Source organism: Cydia amplana, chromosome 19 (assembly GCF_948474715.1).
Source record: "Cydia amplana chromosome 19, ilCydAmpl1.1, whole genome shotgun sequence".
NCBI classification, from domain to species: domain Eukaryota; kingdom Metazoa; phylum Arthropoda; class Insecta; order Lepidoptera; family Tortricidae; genus Cydia; species Cydia amplana.
The window spans coordinates 692,872-718,005 of NC_086087.1; the positions used below are offsets into that span (position 1 = coordinate 692,872).

Below are 25,134 nucleotides of genomic sequence, written 5' to 3' on the forward strand. Positions count from 1 at the left end.
CAATTATGAGCTGTTGCATACATTACTTTTTCTATGACAGCTGCAGCAAAAAAAAAAAAAAAAAAAAAAAAAAAAAAAAAAAAAAAAAAAAAAAAAAAAAAAAAAAAAAAAAAAAAAAAAGTTAATATTAAAAAAAAGAGTTATTATTAAAAAAAAAGAGTTATTATTAAAAAAAACGAGTTATTATTTAAAAAAAATTGAGTTATTATTAAAAAAAAAAAAGAGTTATTATTTAAAAAAAAAAAGAGTTATTATTGTAAATGAAAACATACCTCTTTCAATCAAGATGATCGGAACTTGTATCTTTAAAAAAAATAAAGCAGTTGTATTATACTCATAAGATGACTGCTAGCAGTCATCTTATGAGCCTATAGACAAAGCATTCAAATGACATTGCTTTAGATATCACTGTCAGTCATTTAATTGACACATTTAAGTGCTGGAGTAGAAAAAATATTTTGTAAACGACTACAGTTATGACTACGGTTATTATGAAACAATAATAGCACGTTTAATACTCTTTCAAACGACACCTCACACGAACCGATCGGTCCCATAGGACTCAAGATGTGAACAAATATCAATAATGGTCGGCCGCCATCTTTGCCCCCCTTTTTTTCGACCCGTCCCCCACTCCATAAACTAAAACCGGTCATTTCGTATTCTAGAGATCACGAGGAACACATCCATACCAGTTTTAGGTATTTAGAAGAGATGTCGACGACTTTTCTCGAAACAGGCCGATTTCCACCTGTCTATAGACTCAGGCTAAGCTAACTCTGCAGCGTGCTTGATAGCACAGAGTGTGCAAGTGTTAAGTATTTTAAACAAATAGAACCGAAACTTTAATATAATGTAAAGTCACGCGAATACATTTAACGTCACTGCCTTAACTTGCGATATTAAACTTTATCCCCTAGTGAATAAGCAGCATTAATGCTTAACGCGCTGCGCGGGAGCGCGGACGCAAGGGGCGGGCGGTGCCGCCATCTTGTCGTATCACCGCGCGGCCATCTTTTTTTCCGCGTCCTTGGTCTCGTTGTCCTGTGACTGATCGCGGGACTCCTGGACAGACTCCAGTGCGATGTCGAACGATGACTGTCGGCTAGAATAAAAGTTCAATTTCAAGTGAAATATATTATGAAAATAATTCCTACCAAAACCATAAAAATATATCAGTGACAATATAGTAGGTAACTATACTTGGTCTACCAGATCTTGACAGTAGAAAAAGGCGGCAAATTTGAAAAATGTAGGCGCGAAGGGATATCGTCCCATAGAAAATTTGAATTTCGCTTTTTTTTACTGACAAGATTTGGTTGACCATCATAGGTACCCATCCAAATTTCATGATCTAAATTTAATTAGTTGTTTATTTAATACGTAATCGTAAATATGATAATTATCAATAACAAGTCAAGAAGAAATGTTATAATCTTTATACCTTTCTTGAAGTTTCGACGATTCTTTACTTTACAGTCTATTTGTCAAAGCCCTTTCACAATTTTCTACTCTGTTTTTACTGTCACCAGTTTGAATATAAATTCAGTCAAAGCTAGAAGTATTTGTAGGTAGGTACCTGTCCATGAGATAATTCCCAGGAGCAGACAGCGACCGCCCCGAGCGCGCCAGGCCTCCCCTTTTCGGCTTCTCGGCTTCCTTGATGGTTTCCGAGGACTCGCGACGAGATGTACTGCCTTCCCGACTTCGGAGAAACGGATTCTGCAACATAAGACACGATTCATGAAGTTATATATTAGATACTGACAATGTTTTGTCCTCTTGACCTTATAATTTTAACTTTTAGGGCGCTGTGACCCTGGTGAAACACTTCGACCTATTGGTTGATAATAAATTGCTGAAATGGTGACAATTTGCTCAGTTCAGACGTAGTGCTTTGAAGTTCTTTGCTAGAAGCAAATAAATTCAAGCGGAAGCGCCTTATTCCTTCATTCTTTCGTGGTTTAAAAGGTTTAAGGTACTGTCTTTTCTTTGCCACATCTGCGTATGCCATTGCAAAGGCTGGTTAACCTTGGGCACTGACCTGGAAGCTGTGCTTCTTGAGCATGGTCTTGATGAGGATGAGGGTGGACAGATTGGGGATGGAAGTGACGACTCGCGCCATGTCCTCATCTGTCACCTCCACCAGGCGACAGTTCTCCTGCTCGGAGGGTAGAGGATCAGCTCCGTTGTTTGTCACCCAGCCGTGTTCCTGCACAGGATATATAGAATTAAATTAACGTACTGTACTAAAATAAATGACAACCATTTTTCACTAAATCGGCCAGGAGAATATGGGCAGCCAATTATTCTGCGATATTGACCAGTAGAAGAGTAGCTTGCCTTATAATCCACAGTCTTTTTCAAACATTCGTAAGAGCAGCCCTCGTTGAAGGTGAAACTGTGTTACTAGTGTTGTCCTACCCTTTCTTACCTTAATTTCATGCATCGTAGCTCTTCTCGCCGGGTCCTTATCCAACATGCGTAAAAGCAACCCCTTCAGTGCCCCAGAAAGCGTCGGTCGCGATGGAAACTTCAGGGGTTCCGCCAGCGCGCGCTGAGCTATCTCGGCGCACGAGCCGCTCCAGGGCACGCGGCCGGTCACCATGGCGTAGAGGGTCACGCCTAGCGACCAGATGTCTGCCGCCTGGGGAAAATAAAGTTTTAGTGCTGTAAAGGGGCTCTTATAATGAACGTCGAGCATAAGATTACTCTATGGAAAAGGACTATTGAATAATGGACCAAGATTGGCTTGGAGGCTGAAACGCTTAAGGGTGAAACACACACACACGCATGTGTGATTGTCGTGTCTGAAGTAGCTAGTAGGTAATTTTGAGATTGATTAGGTACTGCAGTCTTCTCTCCAAGAAGTGCTTAGGTTAGCTAGGCTTGATACATTCAGGAAGAATAGAATCTTCATCACCATCAGTTCCAGACTAAGGTAAGATGGTGCCCTGTTCTTGTAAAACAAGTTTCATCAGTCACTTATTCTAGCAGGAGATTATAGCAGGTTGATTATTACTACTAGAAAATACTTCTGCATTCTATCTTCATCACGAATCGCTTCAATACCAAGGCAGGAAGCAATTCCTCTTCAAGTATATTACCGCAAAGCTATTAAGGTTGGGGGATCTGGGGATCTGGGGGTGGATATTGTGCGTTTTGGTGTGCTTACCTCCCCGTTATACCGATCAGCTGGTGCAGCCGCTTCAGGAGCCCTAAAGGCCGGAGTCCCCACGCCCCCGGCCAGCCCCGCATCTGCTAACTCCCCGCAGGCACCAAGGTCCGCCACTTGCACCCGACCGTCGCCAAGAAGGAGGTTAGCTGGCTTAATGTCGCGGTGGGCGATGCGTTGGTAGTGTACTGTTGGAAGTAATTTGAAGTCAGTAAAATTATAGGTGGCGGTGAATAGTTTTTGGTTAGTAATAGTTTATAGTTGGGTCCAAATTCCCCTGCATGTTTTGCTTCAATAAGAACAACATAAACAATATAGGACCGTGGTATAAGACTCGAGTGATAAATAATATTGTTAATAAATGTTTTAACATTTTCAGTGTCCCGAACTTATGTATGCATTAGGGCGATTCTCAGAGATGACGTTCGTTGCCTGACTTCGGTGCCGAATTTTATTTTTTACTTATTTGATACACGACTTCATTTCCTAAAATCTAGCCTTAATATAAAAAATATTGGTAGTGGAGGCCTCCATTAGAACCTTATAGTTTTTTTGATATTTGAGATTTAAAAAACACCGAAATCATGTGCAGGCACTAAAATCAATTTGCCTCACCGAATTCAAAAACGCTTACACAGAAATCACACTTCAATATTATATCTAAATTATATTATAATCTATTCATATTTTTCATTATTATTTGATGATAAGTGCTGTATGGGGTTCTTCAAAAAAGGAGTGTACAGGTTTTTAAAAAAAGGTCGGCAACGCGCATGTAACACCTCTGGAGTTGCAGGCGTCCATAGGCTACGGTGACTGCTTACCATCAGGCGGCCCGTATGCTTGTTTGCCACCTATGTGGTATAAAAAAAAATGTAGCGAGGCTAATGATATCGCATAGCTTACATAAATTTAATAGATAGTACCTTTGTTTACTCGAGATTTTAAAATAACCAAGTTGCGGCTTATGAAACAACATCTCTAGAAGATATCCCACACTAATTGACTATCCTCATACAATAGGGCGAAGTACGTATGGTCCCGAAACGAGTTTTAGACATGTCGACCACAAATTCGCACATACTTAAGTGCCATGAAAAAGAAAATGTTTGTTTCACACAATCCAACGGCACACTCATCAAAAAGAAACTTATGTTACCTACACCAGATAAACAAGATACTTTTGAGTGGTGTTCAATGCTCAAAATTTTTTAATGCACTTATAAAACAATGTAAACAATACGGAAAACAAGTATTTTGCTAGACTTAAAAATATGTAGTATTTTTGAATGACAGAGTTTTAAAGCGTGTATTCCCTCAATTTAAAACTATTTAAAGTTGTTGACTAATGCTTAAAGATCTAATCACCTATTCATTATGATCTCCTGCACCGTCAAACACTTGAGCTAAATTGTAACTCCGATATTTAGACATAAATACATCAGACATTGAGGATTGTTAAAACATTGGCTATGTTGAATTTGTGTTCATGGCTATGCTTTAGAAATATTGATCAGTACCTACCTACGTTCAGTGCCTTTGAAGCGATCTCGACATTCGAAGGCGACTTTATTTTTAATCCCTTGTTTTGTGGGTGCACCTTGCATAGTATGTAACTACACAAGTTATTTTAAACGAAGTGGGATCTAATTAACTACATTTATTTAAATTGGCTCAAGTTCAAGGTATCGTGGTGTAGGAGGGCCACAAGTGATACAGAGGACAAATTCACATAATATACTCCATTGGTTTGAAGAGAAATTAAGACAACAGCGGATAGAGAGAAAGAGACATTGGGTCTACGATTTTCAACATACGATACGTCTTGTGAAAAATAAAACTACTCATTGTAAACTAGTGATTTTGTTTACCTATACTATGATTTAATTTAAGTACATAGTTTTACGTTTATAAAACATATCTTGTACTTTTTAGGTGTGATAAGTTGGAAAATAAAGTACAACAAACTAGTTTACAAAGCAGGATTTGAATTCGGTGATCACTTTCTTGATATCGGTGGTCAAAAAATCCACTGAAACCAAGGAAATCAACACCAGTGATGTCAAAATTAATCGCTTTTTAGCAATTACAGAAATAGTATGAATGATACAGAGGAGATGTAATAATGATGGGTTTACGTACTTTCGAGGATTTCTTAATCACTTGCGTAACGATAAAGACACTAAAACTGTGGGAGAAAATTGCACCACCGATCTCAAAAAAACATAGAACCAAACCCACCGAATGACAGAGAAACATTTAAAAAACTACCTTAGTATACTGTGACTGCACCTCTACTTTATTCAACGGTTAAGGCACAACTAAAGCATACTTTGTTTGAGCCACTGAGTTCCTGGTCTACAACTTTGTAAGTGTACCGACATGGTTTGTAAATTACACCGAAATCAGTCAGTAGCCCGGGACACATCGTAAATTTGGTTTTATTCAATGTGTTGAGCTAACACATTATTTTGATTTATAGAATATGATCAGTTAACTAATACCTTATGCGTGAATACCGATAATAACTTCGATATAATTCCCCATCTTGAGTAATAATTTTTTGTTTCAAAAAATCTGGGCGCGGGACACGCCCACCGAACATCATTTTTCGCATTTGGATATTTTTTTCATGTATTATATAAATAACAAATAATTAGTTTGATAGTGTTCCAGACAGAATATATGCTGAAGATCATGCCTGAATTAATTCAGATTTATTAAACAGTAAATTCAATAACTTTTTGCCCCGGACACGTAAAAATGGCCCTCCTGAGAAATGCCCATTAACATGTTATTAACTTAAGCCAACTGCGTGTCGGACTCGCGCACGAAGGGTTCCGTATCATTACGCAAAAAAACGGCAAATCACATTTGTTGTATGGGAGCCCCACTTAAATAATTATTTTACTTTGTTCACAGTATTTGTTGTTATAGTGGCAACAGAAATACATCATCTGTGACATGTTCAACTCAATCACGGTTCATGAGTGACAGACAGACGGACAGACAGATGGACAGACAGACGGACAGACAGATGGACAGACAGACGGACAGACAGATAGACAGACTATAGACAGACTATAACTATAATGTAAATGCTGCCTTTATATTACAAAAAAGGGCAATCAGAACGATTGTACGCATACCACAAATGGCTTCTTGCAGAGACCATTTCATCAAACTCGGAATCCTTACCGCACCGTGTCTTTACATACTTGTACTTTTAACGGACTTAGTAAAACACCTACACAAGTATGAGAGCACGACCGAGAGAGAAAGCAGGATGTCTACTAGGCGAAAAGACATTAAAAATTCTGTAGTCCCGAGGCTTAACGTTATGAAGCACGCCACAAGTTACCAGGCCGTTTTTCTCTACAATAAATTACCAACTGAATTTAAAACAATTACAAACAGTAAAATTTTCAATGCAAGACTCAAGAATTATTTATTAAAAAAGTCGTACTATTGTATAACTGACTTTATAGCCGATAGCTGTTAATAGTAGTTTGTTAGATATATATTATATTATTATCATATTTTTTTAATGAGTTTTATGTTTTAATGTGACTGTATTTTTCTATGACGATACCAAAGTGATTATATTATTAAATTTTTGCTTATATCTTAGTTAGTAAATTATAATTTTTTAATATACTTATTTATTTTTATTTACATTTCATTCCTTGACATGATATAATTTTAATTATAACAATTACAATTTGAATATAGGTACTTATACTTTCATTAATATCATCAGCTTGGGATCACTTCATTGAGCTTTAATTGCATGTAATTTAATTTAATGTAGTGTTAATTTTTAATTTTAAGTTTATGTTCAACACAATAATTTTATTGTTATGAATAAAAATAAATGAAATAAATGAAATGAGACGGACAGCGGAGTCTTAGTAATAAAATAATATAGGGTTCCGTTTTTACCCTTTGGGTACGGAACCCTAAAAAGATAACGATGTTGAGGATGAGGAATCGCCCTTGCACTTACTGTCAAAAAAGATCTTTCGGGTTAGTTTTACTCACAATACTCGATCCCTAGTAGAGCATCCCGGAAGTACCTCCTGGCCAGCTCCTCGCTGAGCGGGTTGTCGGTCGGTATGTCGACGACTGGCCCGCCTTCCAGCAGCTGGAACACCAGGTACAGCTGGTCTTCCTCAGGGTCGTCTAACACCTGGAAATATTCGTAATTATTATCTTAAACTTTAAATAAATGTCATATACTAAGAAAAAGTGATCAAGGCCTCCAGTACCCCAGGCTGGAATCGAACCAGCGTCCTTTGCTATCGCGGAAGGTGCCTGGGCCACCAGGCCACAGCGGCATAGGTCGATTTTTAGGGTTCCGTAGCCAAATGGCAAAAAACGGAACCCTTATAGATTGGTCATGTCTGTCTGTCCGTCTGTCTGTCCGTCTGTCTGTCCGTCTGTCTGTCCGTCCGTATGTCACAGCCACTTTTCTCCGAAACTATAAGAACTATACTGTTGAAACTTGGTAAGTAGATGTATTCTGTGAACCGCATTAAGATTTTCACACAAAAATAGAAAAAAAAACAATTAATTTTTGGGGTTCCCCATACTTCGAACTGAAACTCAAAATTTTTTTTTTCATCAAACCCATACGTGTGGGGTATCTATGGATAGGTCTTCAAAAATGATATTGAGGTTCCTAATATAATTTTTTTCTAAACTGAATAGTTTGCGCGAGAGACACTTCCAAAGTGGTAAAATGTGTGTCCCCCCCCCCCTAACTTCTAAAATAAGAGAATGATAAAACTAAAAAAAATATATGATGTACATTACCATGTAAACTTCCACCGAAAATTGGTTTGAACAAGATCTAGCAAGTAGTTTTTTTTTTAATACGTCATAAATCGCCTAAATACGGAACCCTTCATGGGCGAGTCCGACTCGCACTTGGCCGCTTTTTTCCAAGTATATGTACTTCTTACTGAAGGCTTATGGCGCCCCCTGGCCACCTCTAAGGTAGAACAATTATTATCTTGTAGTGTGCGCTACGTACGTTTACTCACACCTTCACACTTTATGGCTATTCGGTAGGTTAAGGATCATAAGTCAGAGTTAAATTATACTTTCAACCAACAAGTTGTCTTAATTGAGGCTACACCTTACTTGGCGACCCTGCCAGGTAAATATACGATCTCAGTGGTGAGTATCTACAGTCCATCTCAGCTAACTTTGCACCGCTTGAACAGAACAAAGTGCATTATAAACGTCATATTTTCACAGAAATTTGATATTTATGATGACATTGCCACACTTTATAGTTAAAAATGCCATGCAGAATTACCTTGGTCGATTTTAGCGAAGCATTTTGATCTTCAAATGCCTGATATTATCTTAAACAAGTATTCTTGACTGTATTTCCAGTAAAAAATATGAGTACCATCAGCCGTAAAAGTTCACGGCGACTGTATCAATTAATTAATTCATAATTTCTGCGTGCAATTTCGCAGCTACTAGCTAGCAGTACCATTAAGATGACACTCGACGTTTACGTTAGCGACTGCGTAAAATTTTATCGCAGTCCATCTCGCTTGCACTGATTTATTGGTACGATAGAGAGGGAATGCGATCGAGTTCACGACGTCGCTAACGCAAATGTCATGTCAAATCGTGGTAACCGTGAAAATCAGTGAAACGTAAAGAACTAATCAAATATAAAATTCTACACATACTTATAAGTCTGATTTATTAAATCATATCCTTGAATTAAGATAAATACTTAAGTATACCTATATGACTTGAAATAAAACATATGTGTACGACATAATTATATGTTTTAATAGGTATGTGTTCAAAACGCGACAGTTATCTATATATATAAATGCACGTGTCCTGACTGATTGACTGACTGACTGACTGACTGACTGACTCATCAACGCAGAGCCGAAACTACTAACGCTAGAAAGTTGAAATTTGGACACTAGGTTGCATTTATAAAATGTATAAGAGCTAAGAAGCGATTTTGAGAAATTCAACCCCTAAGGGGGTTAAAAAGGGGATGAAAGGTTGTATGGGGTGCAAGTTTTATTTTAAGCTAGGAATTTGAAACTTTGTAAAAATGTACTATATTAAAAAACAAGAAAACTAATTTCTGCGTTTTCGAAAATTCATCCCCCAAGGTGGTGAAAAAGGGGTTGAAAGTTTGTATGGAGATCAAATATTTTTGTGAGTGTTGGACTTGAAACTTTGTATATGGGGATATTATTATAAGACGGGAAAAGTAATTTCAGCGTTTTTGAAAATTCATCCCCTAACAGGGTTAAAAAGGGGTTGAAAGTTTGAACCCATTACAAATGCTTTGAAACTTCTTAGAAAGACATAATAGCCGATGACAAAAAAAAAGGAATTGCGACGTTTTAGGTAATACAACCCCTAAGGGGGTAAAAAAGGGGATGAAACTTTGTCCTGGGGTGCAAATTTTATTTTAAGCTAGGACCTTGAAACTTCGTAAAAAGGTATTAAATTAAAAAACAAGAAAACTAATTTCTGCGTTTTCGAAAATTCATCCCCCAAGGTGGTGAAAAAGGGGTTGAAAGTTTGTATGGAGATCAAATATTTTTGTGAGTGTTGGACTTGAAACTTTGTATATGGGGATATTATTATAAGACGGGAAAAGTAATTTCAGCGTTTTTGAAAATTCATCCCCCAAGGTGGTGAAAAAGGGGTTGAAAGTTTGTATGGAGATCAAATATTTTTGTGAGTGTTGGACTTGAAACTTTGTATATGGGGATATTATTATAAGATGGGAAAAGTAATTTCAGCGTTTTTGAAAATTCATCCCCTAACAGGGTTAAAAAGGGGTTGAAAGTTTGAATCCATTAAAAATGCTTTGAAACTTCTTAGAAAGACATAATAGCCGATGACAAAAAACAGGAATTGCGACGTTTTAGGTAATTCAACCCCTAAGGGGGTAAAAAAGGAGATGAAACTTTGTCCTGGGGTGCAAATTTTATTTTAAGCTAGGACCTTAAAACTTCGTAAAAAGATAATTAATTAAAAAAACAAGAAAACTAATTTCAGCGTTTTTAAAACTTCTTCCCCCGAGGTGGTAAAAACGGGGTTGAAAGTTTGTACGGAGATCAAATATTTTTGAGAGTACGGGACTTGAATCTTTGTATTTGGGGATATTATTAGAAGACAGGAAAAGTTATTTCAGCGTTTTGTAAAATTCATCCCCTAACAGGGTTAAAAGGGGGATGAAAGATTGTATGGAGTTCAAATTTTATTTTAAGTTAGGAACTTGAAACTTCGTAAAAATATATGAAATTAAAATACAAGAAAACTTATTTCAGCGTTTTTGAATTATCATCCCCTAAGGTGGTAAAAAGGGGGTTGAAAGTTTGTATGGATATCAAACATTTTTTCGAACGCGGGACTTGAATCTTTGTATTTCGTTATTAAAATACAGGAAAAATAATTTCAGCGTTTTGTAAAATTCATCCCCCAACAGGATTAAAAAGGGGTTGAAAGTTTTAATCCATTACAAATGCTTTGAGACTTCTTAGAAAGGCATAATAGCCGATTACAAGAAAGTAATTGCTATTTTTTGGAAATTCAACCCCTAAGGGGGATAAAAAGAGGATGAAAGTTCGTCTTAGGGTGCAAATTTTATTTTAAGCTAGGAACTTGAAACTTTGCAAAAAGGTATTAAATTAAGATACAAGAAAACTAATTTTAGCGTTTTTGAAAATTCATCCCCTAAGGTGGTGAAAAAGGGGTTGGAAGTTTGTATGGATATCAAACATTTTTTCGAACGCTCGACTTGAATCTTTCTATTTGGGGATATTATTAGAAGACAGGAAAAGTTATTTTAGCGTTTTGTAAAATTAATCCCCTAACAGGGTTAAAACAGGGGGTTGAAAGTTTGTATAGGGTTCAAATTTTATTTAAAGCTACAAACTTGAAACTTTGTAAAAATGTATTTTATCAAAAGAGAAGAAAACTAATTTCAGAGATTTTGATAATTCATCCCCCGAGGTGGTGAAAAAGGGGTTGAAAATTTGTTTGGAGGCCAAACATTTTTTTGAGTGCGGGACTTGAATCGTTGTATAAAGGCATATTATTAGAATACAAGAAAAATAATTTCAGCTTTTAAAAAATCATCCCCTAAAATGATTAAAAAGGGGTTGAAAGTTTGTATAGGGTTCAAATTTTATTTAAAGCTAGGAACTTCAAACTTCGTAAATAGGTAGTTAGGTAGTAGGTTTTATTAAATAGAGGACATGAAAATCTTCTAAGGGGGTTTAGAGGGATTATATCGAGGACAATTTTATTCAGTTAGGGGCTTGAAACTTCGTAGGTTGTGAAAGACAAAGTCTCATGCGTTGTATAATATTAATAATTAACAAATGATTAACCGTCCTACCGCAATCACTTGCTGCACAATGTTCTAAGCTAATGTAGAAATATATAACCACCAATATACAAATCCACGCGTACGAAGTCGCGGGCAACAGCTAGTAAATCTATATGTCGGAGCGAGACACCAGAAAGACGTATTGCAGCATTACAGTTCATAGTTAGACGCCTGTAAAAGTCGATTAGCAATATTTGGCTACATATTATTTGCTTGTAACGGAATCATAAAGTTGCGTAGAGAGTAACGCCACCATCTATTGGCGTATTGATGAACTAAGATGACGGGTAGAAGGCTTTGGAACGTCAAGAGGGGTTTCTTGAGTGAACGTAGGCACGAGCAGGCATTTTTGTCGTTATGTTGGTAGACTGGTCAGGCAGGTTTACCAACTTGAATTGGAGGCGGGAGCGGTTGACTCCGCCGCTGGAACTGGCTTCCTTCTTCTTGATCGGACCGCGCTAGAGATCGGACGTTAGCCAAGCTCGTGCCTAATTCGCTACGTTCCTGAAGGCTTACACCTGAAGGATTATTCTGAAAGCTTATAGATTCTTACGTTCTTTAACCGTTTAGCTAAGTGTTTTATTCCAAGTGTTATTTTGATTTCTTATGTGCCATTATAAGCTTACTTTTGTAAAATAAAGAAACTATGTGTTGTTTTGAAAAGATGTGTCCCGCCGAGTTTGTTGCCGGGTTAAATCTTCTCGGGTCAGAGGTGTAGGGTTGGAACCGGTTTAGTTTGACTGAAATAAAGATTTGAACGATTTCATGTGATCTTTTTATTTGCAATTTAACCAGTCAACATTCTAATAGCAATTAGTTCTTTTCATCATTTAGTACTGAAATATAGTAGGCACTAGTATGGTTAATGAGTCCGAATGTTTATTTCATGCGTTTGTAGCATACCTACTATTTTGGCTGTGAAGTAATACATCTAGGTACTACCCCCACGCGCCCACCGCCATTGAGACCATCCGTCGCCGACATCAGAAGTGGGATAGACGCGGAGTTTCATGTATTGCTTACACAGCCACCTGGGAGCGTGGTGTATTTCTGGTGACCTACATTCCATAATCTGAACACGTGGTAAGGTAAGCTCACGTGTCTAACCTTGATTGAATGGCGAGTGTAATTCATTGTTATTTGGTGAGAATTATTGTGAAATTGTGAATTATGATTGAGGCAGTCGAGCATAGCGGTCGTTACGTGACGTCATGTCTGGGATCGTTATGTTTCTTTGTAATTAATTTTTGTAATCCATTTAAATCGAAGCAATCTTGAGTTATTTTGATTTGAAATCCATACTGTTATTTAAAACCAAGTATTAGCTATCACGACGTGATATTATTCATCGCTGACTTGTGAATCTACCCTCAATAATTGATTTTTCATGAAAATACAATTAATTTTTAAAATCCATTTAAATCTAAGTGATCTTAAGTTATTTTGGTATGAAATCCATATTGTTAATTAAAATCAAATATTGGCTGTCGCGACGTGATATTATTTCATCGCTCACTTGTGAATCTACCCTCAATAATTGATTTGAAAATACAAATAATTTTTAAAATCCGTTGAAATCTAAGTGATCTTAAGTTATTTTGATGTGAAATCCATATTGTTAATTAAAATCAAATATTGGCTGTCGCGACGTGATATTATTTCATCGCTCACTTGTGCATCTACCCTCAAAAAATATTTTTTTTTTTCATGAAAATACAATGCACCGTTAGATATTGATCCTGCTGATTTACCAATGCATAGGATTTTGTAATCTTTACCCTGTAACGTTTAGTAATTAATAAAATTGCGACAAATTATTGCTCGTAATGCCGTGATAGATCACAAATCGTGCATACTATGAAAATCAGCGCTGCGCAGGCAATTTGTAATGAAATGACTGACGCAGCGTATGCTGAGCCCGTTCCTTTTGCCGCACAATTATTCTTATTTTTTCAATCCTTATGTTTTGTAACCTGTATGCTCTTTGTGTTGCAATAAATGGTTTCTTATTCTTATTCTTATTCTAAACATGAGCTACGCATATGAAAATTAATGTTACAGTGTCCTGCAGCCAGAGCCGAGCGAACTTGCAGACACCATTACGCCCGTGGCACAGAAGCGGCTGTGCAGTATCTTCTGTGCTGGAGATTTGGAAATAAAAGGACAGGTTTCGTTCCAATTGTTTATTAGTGAATTTTATTTTGAGTGTAATGGCGAAGCATAACAGTCGAACGTAACTAATAAGCTGTCACTTTTCGTATTGGCCCATTTACCGTGTTACTTATTTTTGGAACACGTGTTTGTTTGTTCATGGAATTAAATAAAACGCACTCATTGAAGTTTAAATTTTATTCTGAGATTTTTGAAGTCCCGTGTACATTGGAAACATGTTTTTGTGTCTGCTACCTTGCATTTCATAAACCTTTTGAGTTTAGCCTGCATACATGATAAACCTGATACCGTGCAAATGATGATTTCAGTAACAGCCAGCTATGTTGAACCACATCGTGTCCCTCGCAATCTGCCGCAGCAACGGCAACGGCAAGCGGAAAGGATCAGCCTCCGTGCTTGGGTTGGACCTCACCACCACCACCTTTGACTTGGTCGCGTGCATCATACTTTATTAAGCTGGTGAGCAGTTCCCATTTCGTTGGGATTATTTTGAGATGTCTTACATCTGTTTAGAACTCTTGAGCGAGTTTCTGTTGTAAAAGCTAAAGTAAAAAGCGATTTTTAGTTATTTTGATCAGTAAAGTTCAGTTTCAGTCGATCAGTTGACGCTGATAGTGTCAGTAATTCTGAGTTACATGATTGTAACGCCTGTGTTTATTTTCTTTTCGGGATTCACTCTTAACAATTTTTTGTGCTTTCGATGGACTGAAAGCTTGTACTTTCGTAGGACTAAAATTACGCCCGATGGACTGGGCACTACTGTTTTGCTTTCGATAGACTGAAGGCACGCCCGATGGACTGGGCAATACTGTCATGCTTTCGATGGACTGAAGGCACGCCCGATGGACTGGGCAAAACTGTTTTGCTTTAGATGGACTGAAAGTATGCCCAATGGATTGCGTATTGTTTAGTGACCGCATCAGAAGTGCCGGAGCATGTAAGAGGTGCACGTGGTCTGCTTTTTATGTGCAGAATGCTCTTTGCGAGGAGTAGCACTTACGCGGCTGAGATGGTTACTTCTGACGAGGGTCTGGTATCTGCCGAAGGACTGGCAATGCACCGAAGGACTGGTGTTGTTTTGTTAAAAATGAATTCCCGTTTATGTATTGTGTTCATATGAGTAAAATTGGAACTATCAATTCAGAATGTTAGTTATTTTAAGATGTCTTACAAAAATTTAGATCACATATGACCAATTTTTTTTTTTAATGACAGATAATTTCCCCGTAAATTGATATTGACGACAATAGTAGTGATACTGCCGAGCAATGAATTAGAGCTGTTGTTATTTGTGTTTTTGATGTTTGGGATTGTTCTGTTTTCACATAAATTTGAAAGTATCCGCCAGTTGGAGGCGATGATTATTGGTGTGTATCCGTTAGATAGCGGCGATGATTACTGATGATTATTTTTATTTAGTCGTTGCTCGATGGACTATTTTTTGACTAGAGAATTGAGTATTGTTAAAGTAATTTTGAACAATTATTTTTTCTGGTTTGATTGATAACAAAGTTTGATTTTAATAGTAATTTGAGTGAGACCCAAATTGTTGGTCAGGAATGACCGAGCGATGAGATACTGTGCTGTATGTTTTGTTTCAGTATCAAATGCATACACCCACACACGAGGACGTGTGTAACGCAGGACGGCCGTGTCGGAGCGAGACACCAGAAAGACGTATTGCAGCATTACAGTTCATAGTTAGACGCCTGTAAAAGTCGATTAGCAATATTTGGCTACATATTATTTGCTTGTAACGGAATCATAAAGTTGCGTAGAGAGTAACGCCACCATCTATTGGCGTATTGATGAACTAAGATGACGGGTAGAAGGCTTTGGAACGTCAAGAGGGGTTTCTTGAGTGAACGTAGGCACGAGCAGGCATTTTTGTCGTTATGTTGGTAGACTGGTCAGGCAGGTTTACCAACTTGAATTGGAGGCGGGAGCGGTTGACTCCGCCGCTGGAACTGGCTTCCTTCTTCTTGATCGGACCGCGCTAGAGATCGGACGTTAGCCAAGCTCGTGCCTAATTCGCTACGTTCCTGAAGGCTTACACCTGAAGGATTATTCTGAAAGCTTATAGATTCTTACGTTCTTTAACCGTTTAGCTAAGTGTTTTATTCCAAGTGTTATTTTGATTTCTTATGTGCCATTATAAGCTTACTTTTGTAAAATAAAGAAACTATGTGTTGTTTTGAAAAGATGTGTCCCGCCGAGTTTGTTGCCGGGTTAAATCTTCTCGGGTCAGAGGTGTAGGGTTGGAACCGGTTTAGTTTGACTGAAATAAAGATTTGAACGATTTCATGTGATCTTTTTATTTGCAATTTAACCAGTCAACATTCTAATAGCAATTAGTTCTTTTCATCATTTAGTACTGAAATATAGTAGGCACTAGTATGGTTAATGAGTCCGAATGTTTATTTCATGCGTTTGTAGCATACCTACTATTTTGGCTGTGAAGTAATACATCTAGGTACTACCCCCACGCGCCCACCGCCATTGAGACCATCCGTCGCCGACATATATATATAAATGCAAGTGTCCTGACTGACTGACTGACTGACTGACTGACTGACTGATTCATCAACGCAGAGCCGAAACTACAAAAGCTAGAAAGTTGAAATTTACACACTAGGTTGAATTTATAAAGTGTACAAGAGATAAGAAGCGATTTTGAAAAATTCAACTCCTAAGGGGGTTAAAAAGGGGATGAAAGGTTGTATGGGGTGCAAGTTTTATTTTAAGCGAGGAATTTGAAACTTTGTAAAAATGTACTATATTAAAAAACAAGAAAACTAATTTCTGCGTTTTCGAAAATTCATCCCCCAAGGTGGTGAAAAAGGGGTTGAAAGTTTGTATTGAGAACAAATATTTTTGTGAGTGTGGGACGTGAAACTTTGTATATGGGTATGTTATTATAAGACAGTAAAAGTAATTTCAGCGTTTTTGAAAATTCATCCCCTAACAGGGTTAAAAAGGGGTTGAAAGTTAGAATCCATTACAAATGCTTTGAAACTTCTTAGAAAGGCATAATAGCCGATTACAAAATAAAGTAATTGCAACGTTTTTGGAAAATGAACCCCTAAGGGGGTTAAAAAGGGGATGAAAGTTCGTCCTGGGGTGCAAATTTTATTTTAAGCTAGGTCCTTGAAACTTTGCAAAAAGGTATTAAATTTAAATACATAAAAACTAATTTCAGCGTTTTTGAAAATTCATCACCCAAGGTGGTGAAAAAAGGGTTGAAAGTTTGTATGGATATCAAACATTTTTTCGAGCGCGGGACTTGAATCTTTGTATTTGGGGATATTATTAGAAGACAATACAAGTAGTTTCAGCGTTTTGTAAAATTCATCCCCGAACAGGGTTAAAAAGGGGTTGAAAGTTTGTATGGGGTTCAAATTTTATTTTAAGCTGGGTACTTGAAACTTCTTCAAAAGATATATTATTAAAACACAAGAAAACAAATTTCAGCGTTTTTGAAAATTCATCCCGTAAGGTGGTGAAAAAGGGGTTGAAAGTTTGTATGGATATCAAACATTTTTTCGAACGCGGGACTTGAATCTTTGTATTTGGGGTTACTATTAAAAGATAGGAAAAGTAATTTCAGCGTTTTGTAAAATTCATCCCGTAACAGGGTTAAAAAGGGGTTGAAAGTTTGTATGCACATCAAATATTTTTTTGAGTGCGGGACTTGAATCTTTGTACAAGGGCATATTATATGAATACAAGAAAAGTAATTTCAGTGTTTTTGAAAATTCATCCCCCATGATGGTGAAAAAGGGGTTGAAAGTTTGTATGCACATCAAATATTTTTTTGAGTGCGGGGCTTGAATCTTTGTATAAGGGCATATTATAAAAATACAAGAAAAGTAATTTCAGCGTTTTTGAAAATTCATCCCCCAAGGTGGTGAAAAAGGTGTTGAAAGTTTGTATGGAGATCAAACATTATTTTGAGTGCGGGACTTGAATCGTTGTATAAAGGCATATTATTAGAATAAATGAAAAGTAATTTCAGCTTTTTTAAAAATTCATCCCCTAAAAGGTTTAAGAAGGGGTTGAAAGTTGGTAGAGCCGCTCTACTAGAGCTAGGTAGTAGGTTTTATTAAATAGTGGACTTGAAAATATGCTGGGGGTTGAGAGGGATTATATCGAGAACAATTTTATTCAGTTAGAGGCTTGAAACTTCGTAGCCAGGTTGTGTATAATAATTAACAAATGATTAATCCCTAAATAAGTCCCTACTGCTATCTTTTGCTGCATAATGTTCTAAGCTAATGTAGAATATATAACCACCAATATACAAATCCACGCGTACGAAGTCGCGGGCAACAGCTAGTGCTTATATACGTGTACGAATACTGTTCAAGCGATTAGACTTCCAAAGTAGCCGCCAAGTTTTGCAAAGAAAGTTCCGGCAGGTCAGAACTAGAGCTCCCGATACACGTGTTACACGCTGACACGGGTACCCGTGTTCTTAAGCCCGGCGGTATTAAGAACCCGAACTACACGAACCCGCCCGGATTCGGAAACGTTTACCCGTGTACCCGTGTATTTCGTGTACCCGTGTACACGGGTACCCGTGTACACGGATCTTATTTACCCGCGGGTTCGACCCTTCACTCTCGTGTTGGGGAGATTCGTGCTTGAAGACATACGATTGAATTGGAAAATTCGATTACTTTGCAGTTTTACCGGATTGATTGTTAATGTCTAATAGGTAGGTAAGTATACTTTGTTTCAATAATTCATATTTTTAGCTTTACTAATAGCTAGTGTTTAGTTTTAAGTTTATAAAATACATATGTATGTTAGTCTGTAAGGTATTTGTAATATGGGCCTTGTTGCCTGAATTAAATTTCCAAATAAATAAAATAAAATAAATTTACTCTAAATAATATTAAAATTAACAATAGGTATCTTAGTATCCGTTGATTTCATTGATAGCTCGTTTTCTTCATTGTAGTTTTTTGATAATGAAAGTAAACCTAAATGATAATCTAATACAAAAGTAGCTAGTTATGCTTACTGAAACTACCACGAACGGATATGTCATTATTTTCCTTTGTAGCGCGAGGGTGGGCAATTCTGATGCTTGAACAAACCAGTATAATAATACTATCAAGACCCGAGACATAAGTATAATAATACTAATAATATAGCCATTGATTTCCATGCAAATTTACATTTAGTCGTTTTTTCCTTTACATGGCCCCGGTTTGGGTAAAGGCCTCCTCCATTTGTTTCCTTTTTATTCTGTCTTGTGCTTTAAGCTTCCAGTCTCTACCAGCAATTCTTTGGATTTCGTCAATCCAGCGGTCTTTGGGTCTCCCTTTGCCTCTTTTTTTCCCGATAGGGCCCGCCCATTCAGTTACCCGTTTTGTCCCTCTTCTGTCTGTGATGCGAGCTACGTGTCTCGCCCATGTCCATTTCAGCTGTAGAGCGTGTTGTCCTGCGTCTATTAATTTAGTTTTCTCGCGAATGTTTTCGCTATTACATCTGTCACTGAGCTTAATGCCCAGGTTACTTCAATAGCTCGCTGATATGAACGTATTTTTGTTTTTATTATGTCCTTTGTGAAGAACCATGTTTGTGCACCGTAAGATAGACAAGGCAATAAGCACGCATCTCTGACATTTTTACAAACATAAGTAGGTACTAGGTAACCTAAAAGCCCTCTTACATCGATTAGCGTGATCGATCAATTCGCCGCCGCTCCAGTGTATTTACAATCGTGCTGATAAATAAACTGTGTTGTTTTATCTAAATTTTGAATAGCGTGAAGAAAATGTACAAGAATTCATACATACTAGTGATGGGCAGGACATCAATTTAAAATGAGTTTGTATGAGTACCTCATTTTCTAAAATGAGGTGTTACAATGTCTTACTTCAAATGAGGTGAGGTACTAGCATATTTTCAGCGTCGACTATTCCATTAATTCCAACGGCGACAAAAATATTTAATGTATATACATATTTATGTATTCATCACTTCCTTTATAAATAAATAAATAGTAACATTTAATTGGAGTGCAATTCTGGAGGTTAAGAATAGAACTTTTAGGAGAAAGATAATTTTAGAATCAAGTAAAATGAATAGAGGAGTGAAGTAGGACATTTTTGCGGTACGAAGTACTGCGACAAATTAACAAAATGAGTGGTACAAATGAGGTGCCTCACGAGTGAGCGACTCAACACTAATACATACAGTTCATCACAAAAAGGGATTAAGTATTTAAAATGGCCATATGGTATGCAATAAACAAAGTGCAGGTTCATTCAATATACCGTGTTGTTTTTACAATATGAATTGGTGCTTTTGGTGTTATCTCTTTGTAACAAGCTTAACACGTCTGCAAAAAATACAACAACTAATAATTCAGGTAGAATTATCTCATTTTTGTTGCAACGCGGCATTTTGCTAATGACAAAGACAGCAAGAAATGAATAATATCTGTGCCTAAGATTTATAAAGTATCCCATCACGTACGGTATAGTCTTTATTTTATCTATGCATGTTATTCTACGTCTACGACGATAAAGAACTAAACCGTAAGTACATGTTTTTTGTGTAGCTACCTAATTATTACTTGAATAACGAGTTATTTTGTATAGGGGCTGTTCATAAATTACGTCATCGATTTTTGACGTTTTTTGACCCCCCTCCCCCTAAAATCATCCAAAAATCATGCTTCGAATGACCGCGTTTCCTTCTACATCATCCGATGTCCAGACCCCCCCCCCCCCAATTTGAAATGACGTAATTTATGAATATCCCCATATCTTAAATGATGACAAAGGCAATACAAAATTAATTAAATTAGTATAATACATATCAATAACATTGAAAATCCGATAAAACTGATCGGATTCGATTCCAGTTGGAGCTCCTGATACTGAATCTTTGTTTTATTTAAAGCTCTATACATTACTTCAATCTCCGCTACACGCCAAGACGGGTTAGGCCCGCGTGTATTTATGTTCCGTTCACCGTGTACACGGGTACACGGGTACACGGATACACGGATCTTAATTACACGGGTACCCGACTACACGTGTAGAACGGGTCAGAAAACCGTGTACGTGTAGTTCGGAAACGGGTACCGAACACGTGTACACGAAACACGGACACGACCGCGAGCCCTAGTCAGAACTCAACAGGTTGGCAAGGACTTGTTGAATATGACCCGAGTCATTACACGCGTGGTTACACCCTTACGCCGCGAGAGAAAATGTGAATCATAGACATTACCAATATCGGTTAGTTTCACTAGACTTATCGACCGGGATATGAACCGTGATTAACTTTTGTATTGTTCTCGAGCTCCCAATATACGCAGTTACACGCACCTTACCCGTGCAGTTAGAATTACCCGTGAACTAGATGCGTCTAACTGCGTCTAACTGCGTCTAACTGCGTCGAAATATCGGGAGCTCGAAAATAAAACAAAAGGTAATCACGGTTCATATTACGAATATCATCCCTTATTTAATTTGTTTTCTTTCTCGCAATAACAAAGTATTAAATTGAGATAAACCCTAGACAATGATACCCGATATCGGTGTAACGAACTCTCGAGTTCTTTTGTGAGTCATAAACATGATCCAAGATTTCACTTTATTTTCCAAGTAACGCTCGTTTGTTGTTTTTAGCAAAGACTAGTAAATAAAGATTGACCCCATACAACGCCACGAGAATCGTCAAATATTGTAGGTGACATTAGATATTATTTTATTATGCTTTAATTGTACTTTTGTGCACATGATAGCGGCCAAGAAAGTCGGTTTTTTTGTAAAGAAGGCATAAATAGCAGTACCTACCTACCCTAACGTATAATAGTAAGTTCTATATGTAAGTATAAAGGTAAAATGGAAAAGTGGTTTAAAGGTACCTACGCGAGGAACGCGGTGTTGTATGGAGGTTGTTCTTTTTAGATATTTACTAGTCTTTTTAACCGACTTCCAAATCTCAAAGAAGGAGGTTATCAATTCGGTTGTATGTTTTTTCTCCGTCATTACTGGACCGATTTTGAAAATTCTTTTTTTGATTGTATGTATATGCATACAGATTGGTCCCGTTTTTGTCAAAACCCAGTTCTGATGATGGGATCCATGAGGAATCGAGGGAACTCTTCAAATCTTAAAGGCATACATATAGTGATTTTTGTGTTTTTATCAACAAATCAAGCATATACATTCAGAAACGTGACATTTGATGAAGTGGAACTGCTGATGATGATCAGAACGGAACTCTTCAACGACGCATAGTTCACGTTTGGCGATTTGTCCTCTTCGTTATGTTTGTTAAGCAAGTTAAGTTTTTAAGCCACATTTTTATCAAGCTCGAGTTCTGATGATGGGATCCATGAGGAATCGAGGGAACTCCTCAAATCTTAAAGGCGTGCGTGTAGAGATTTTATTAAAAACTGTCGCATTTGATGAAGTGGAACTGCTGATGATGATCAGAACAGAACTCTTCAACGACCCATAGTTCACGTTTGGCGATTTGTCCTCTTCGTTATGTTTGTTAAGCAAGTTTAGTTTTTAAGCCACATTCTGTCAAGCTCGAGTTCTGATGATGAGATCCATAAGGAATCGAGGGAACTCCTCAAATCTTAAAGGCATACATATAGTGATTGTTGTGTTTTAATCAACAAATCAAGCATATACATTTAAAAAGTAACATTTGAGGAAGTGTAACTGCTGATGATGACCAGAACGAAACTTTTTAACGACGCATAGCTCGCGTTTGGCGATTTTTCCTTTTCATTATGTTTGTTAAGCAAGTTAGGTTTTTAAGCCATATTTATGTCAAGCTCAAGTTCTGAACATGGGATCCATGAGAAATCGAGGGAACTCCTCAAATCTTAAAGGCACACGTATATAATTTTCTGTATTTTCATCATAAAATAAAGCATTAACATTAAAAACTGTCGCATTTGATGAACTGGAACTGCTGATGATGATCAGAACAGAACTCTTTAACGACGCATAGTACATGTTTGGTGATTTCGAATTTCGACTTTGACTTGGACTGGGACCCGGACTCGGATCCAGATCCGGCCTCGTACCCGGATCCGGTTCGGACCCGGACCCGGACTCGGACACAGACCCGGACCTTAACCCGGAAAACCACTATGATACCTAAACTAAACAAACTACTATGATTACCTACCATAAAATGTAGGTATAAAGTATGATGAGGCCAAACCCCTCCCGCTCAAACCCCCGTACACCGCACCGCATGCGCCGTTAAGTGGGTTAGGTTAGGTTTGAACTGCTATCCTCACAGAACCGAACAAAAGTGGGTTAGATTAGGTTAGAACTGCGAGCCTTACAGAAACGAATTGCTACTAGAAAAGTGGGTGGTTTTACCTCCTTTTCTACATAGCGCACCATCTACAATAATCTTTCACCGGGCCGCATAGAAGTCGGTTTTTTTTTCTTAAAAATTATATCCTCTCAAAACGAAAGAATTTTATGAACGCTCAAGTTCGTAACTGTTTTTCATTTGTTTCTTCAGCCGTTGTTATTATTATGGATATTTCTTTGGAATATTTTAGGTTACGATTACTTATCTGTATTTTAGGCAAGCACTTTTTATAGTTTTAGTCTGAGCAAACAAATTAAATGGGCCTATCTTATTCTTATTAATATAAAACAAAAATAATTCGGAGCTGTTGAAATTATGTCCAAATAATTTGTTTAGGCATTTATTACTATAGAAGACAATTTACAAATCTGTCTAGAACCTACCTGATTCGTGTTTAGAACTTAGCTCAACCAATTTCACATTAGGATGGTCTAGCTTCTTCAGCGTCGCTATTTCCCGATAAACACGTCGCAGCGGGTCCGGCGGCGGGCCGGGTCCGGGCCGGCGCGGCGGCGTTGCACCCGAGGAGACTCGCTAGAACCTACCTCATTCGTATTTAGAACTTACCTCAACCAATTTCACAACATTAGAATGGTCTAGCTTTTTCAACGTAGCTATTTCTCGGTACACCCGTTGCAGCGGGTCCGGCGGCGGGCCGGGTCCGGGCCGGCGCGGCGGCGCGCGCCCGAACAGGCCCGCGCGCCGCATCAGCTTGCGTTTTGAGAGGATTTTCATTGCCTGAAATAGAATTGTAAAGTCACATTGGACCGATGACTTACGAGTAACTTAAGCTCTGTTTTATTTTAATTGATGATTTTTATAGTGCGCAGCTAAAATGAAACCCTTTTTAGGTCAATTTACAAAAGGTGGTCCTCGAAAAAGACCTCGTTTAAAATGCTTATAAGTCTTTTAACATACACTATAATATTTCGCATTTATCCTTCTCAGTTGCCTAAATGTTAGCTGGAAGAGATCCCTTAAGGGGATAAGTTCGCCTTTGTACACATTTATTGTATTCTCTCTGTGTTATGTGCAATAAAGTGTTTACTACTACTACTACTCCTACCTAAAAAATACCTACATTAAGTTAACTTTAAAAAGACGCAAATTTATATGGAGAAGATTATGAGTGTATAGTAAGGATGTGTCTACTTACGTAATGTGTGTCGTCCTCCTCGCTATAAGCCAACTTCACGATCCCGTACGATCCCTGTAATAGCAAAACACTTGAGATAAGTAAATAATACATCGACATAAGCTTGACAGTTTTTTTTAATGATAATACGAGGGAAACAAGCAGACGAATCGCCTGGTGGTAATCATGATTGCTTACCACCAGGCTCATGAATGTCTGCACTACCAGAGGGGTATTAATTCCATCGCCGGTATTTAAGATACGGAGTTACGGGTATACGTTCTTTTCTTGAAGGTTCGAAGGTCGTATTCACCCGGAAAATAAATCCGAATGGAAACGCGTAATTGAATAATTCTAACTAAGTAATTGGATTGAATCCGGTTCGCTTTTTCCTGTCTCTGGGTTTGTTAATTCGTTTATCTTATATTACTCTCCAGAGTAATCTAAGATTTCGTTTAACTGGATAGGCTCCTGCCTAGCCAGTCAAACGAAAAGTACCTAACAATGTATCGGGATTACAGATGCTAAGAAAACTCACATGACTATTTCCATAAATTATTTAAGTAACGATGACGTTTTTTCATAGATTGTCATTTTGACTAGGCATCCTTACGAGTTGTATCGGATGCTTCGTCAGTGGTTGTTATTATTCTGTAATAATTTGAACTCATCATTAACTTGAAGCCATTGGATAGGTCTGTACCTGTCCAATGGGTTAAAGTAGCCTGTATTGATTAAGCTGGATATATCCCGAAGCCTCAGCAAAGGGCAACCCTTCGAGATTCCCTTGGAGCGCGCCGCACCCGTGGTGTCCCTCCCGCCCCACACTTTGCGCTTTTTGCGTCTGTAAGCTCACTAAAGGTGCCGTAGAAGTGTGCAGATTAA

General features: G+C 37.7%; 1 protein-coding gene across 2 annotated transcripts in view; it reads right to left on the minus strand.

The window, feature by feature from the left end:
• Window positions 1–879: 879 nt before the first annotated feature.
• Window positions 880–25,134, minus strand: part of LOC134657232 (calcium/calmodulin-dependent protein kinase kinase 2) — a 232,439-nt gene continuing 208,184 nt past the window's right edge. For both annotated transcript variants that reach the window (XM_063512801.1, XM_063512802.1), the window contains 8 exons: window positions 24,271–24,324; window positions 23,682–23,852; window positions 7,217–7,364; window positions 3,176–3,363; window positions 2,435–2,647; window positions 2,045–2,212; window positions 1,580–1,722; window positions 880–1,105 (listed from right to left, as the gene is read on the minus strand). In XM_063512801.1, the coding sequence (XP_063368871.1) occupies window positions 1,000–1,105; window positions 1,580–1,722; window positions 2,045–2,212; window positions 2,435–2,647; window positions 3,176–3,363; window positions 7,217–7,364; window positions 23,682–23,852; window positions 24,271–24,324 (1,191 nt within the window). In that variant the 3' untranslated portion in view covers window positions 880–999. The remainder of the gene's footprint in view (window positions 1,106–1,579; window positions 1,723–2,044; window positions 2,213–2,434; window positions 2,648–3,175; window positions 3,364–7,216; window positions 7,365–23,681; window positions 23,853–24,270; window positions 24,325–25,134) is intronic.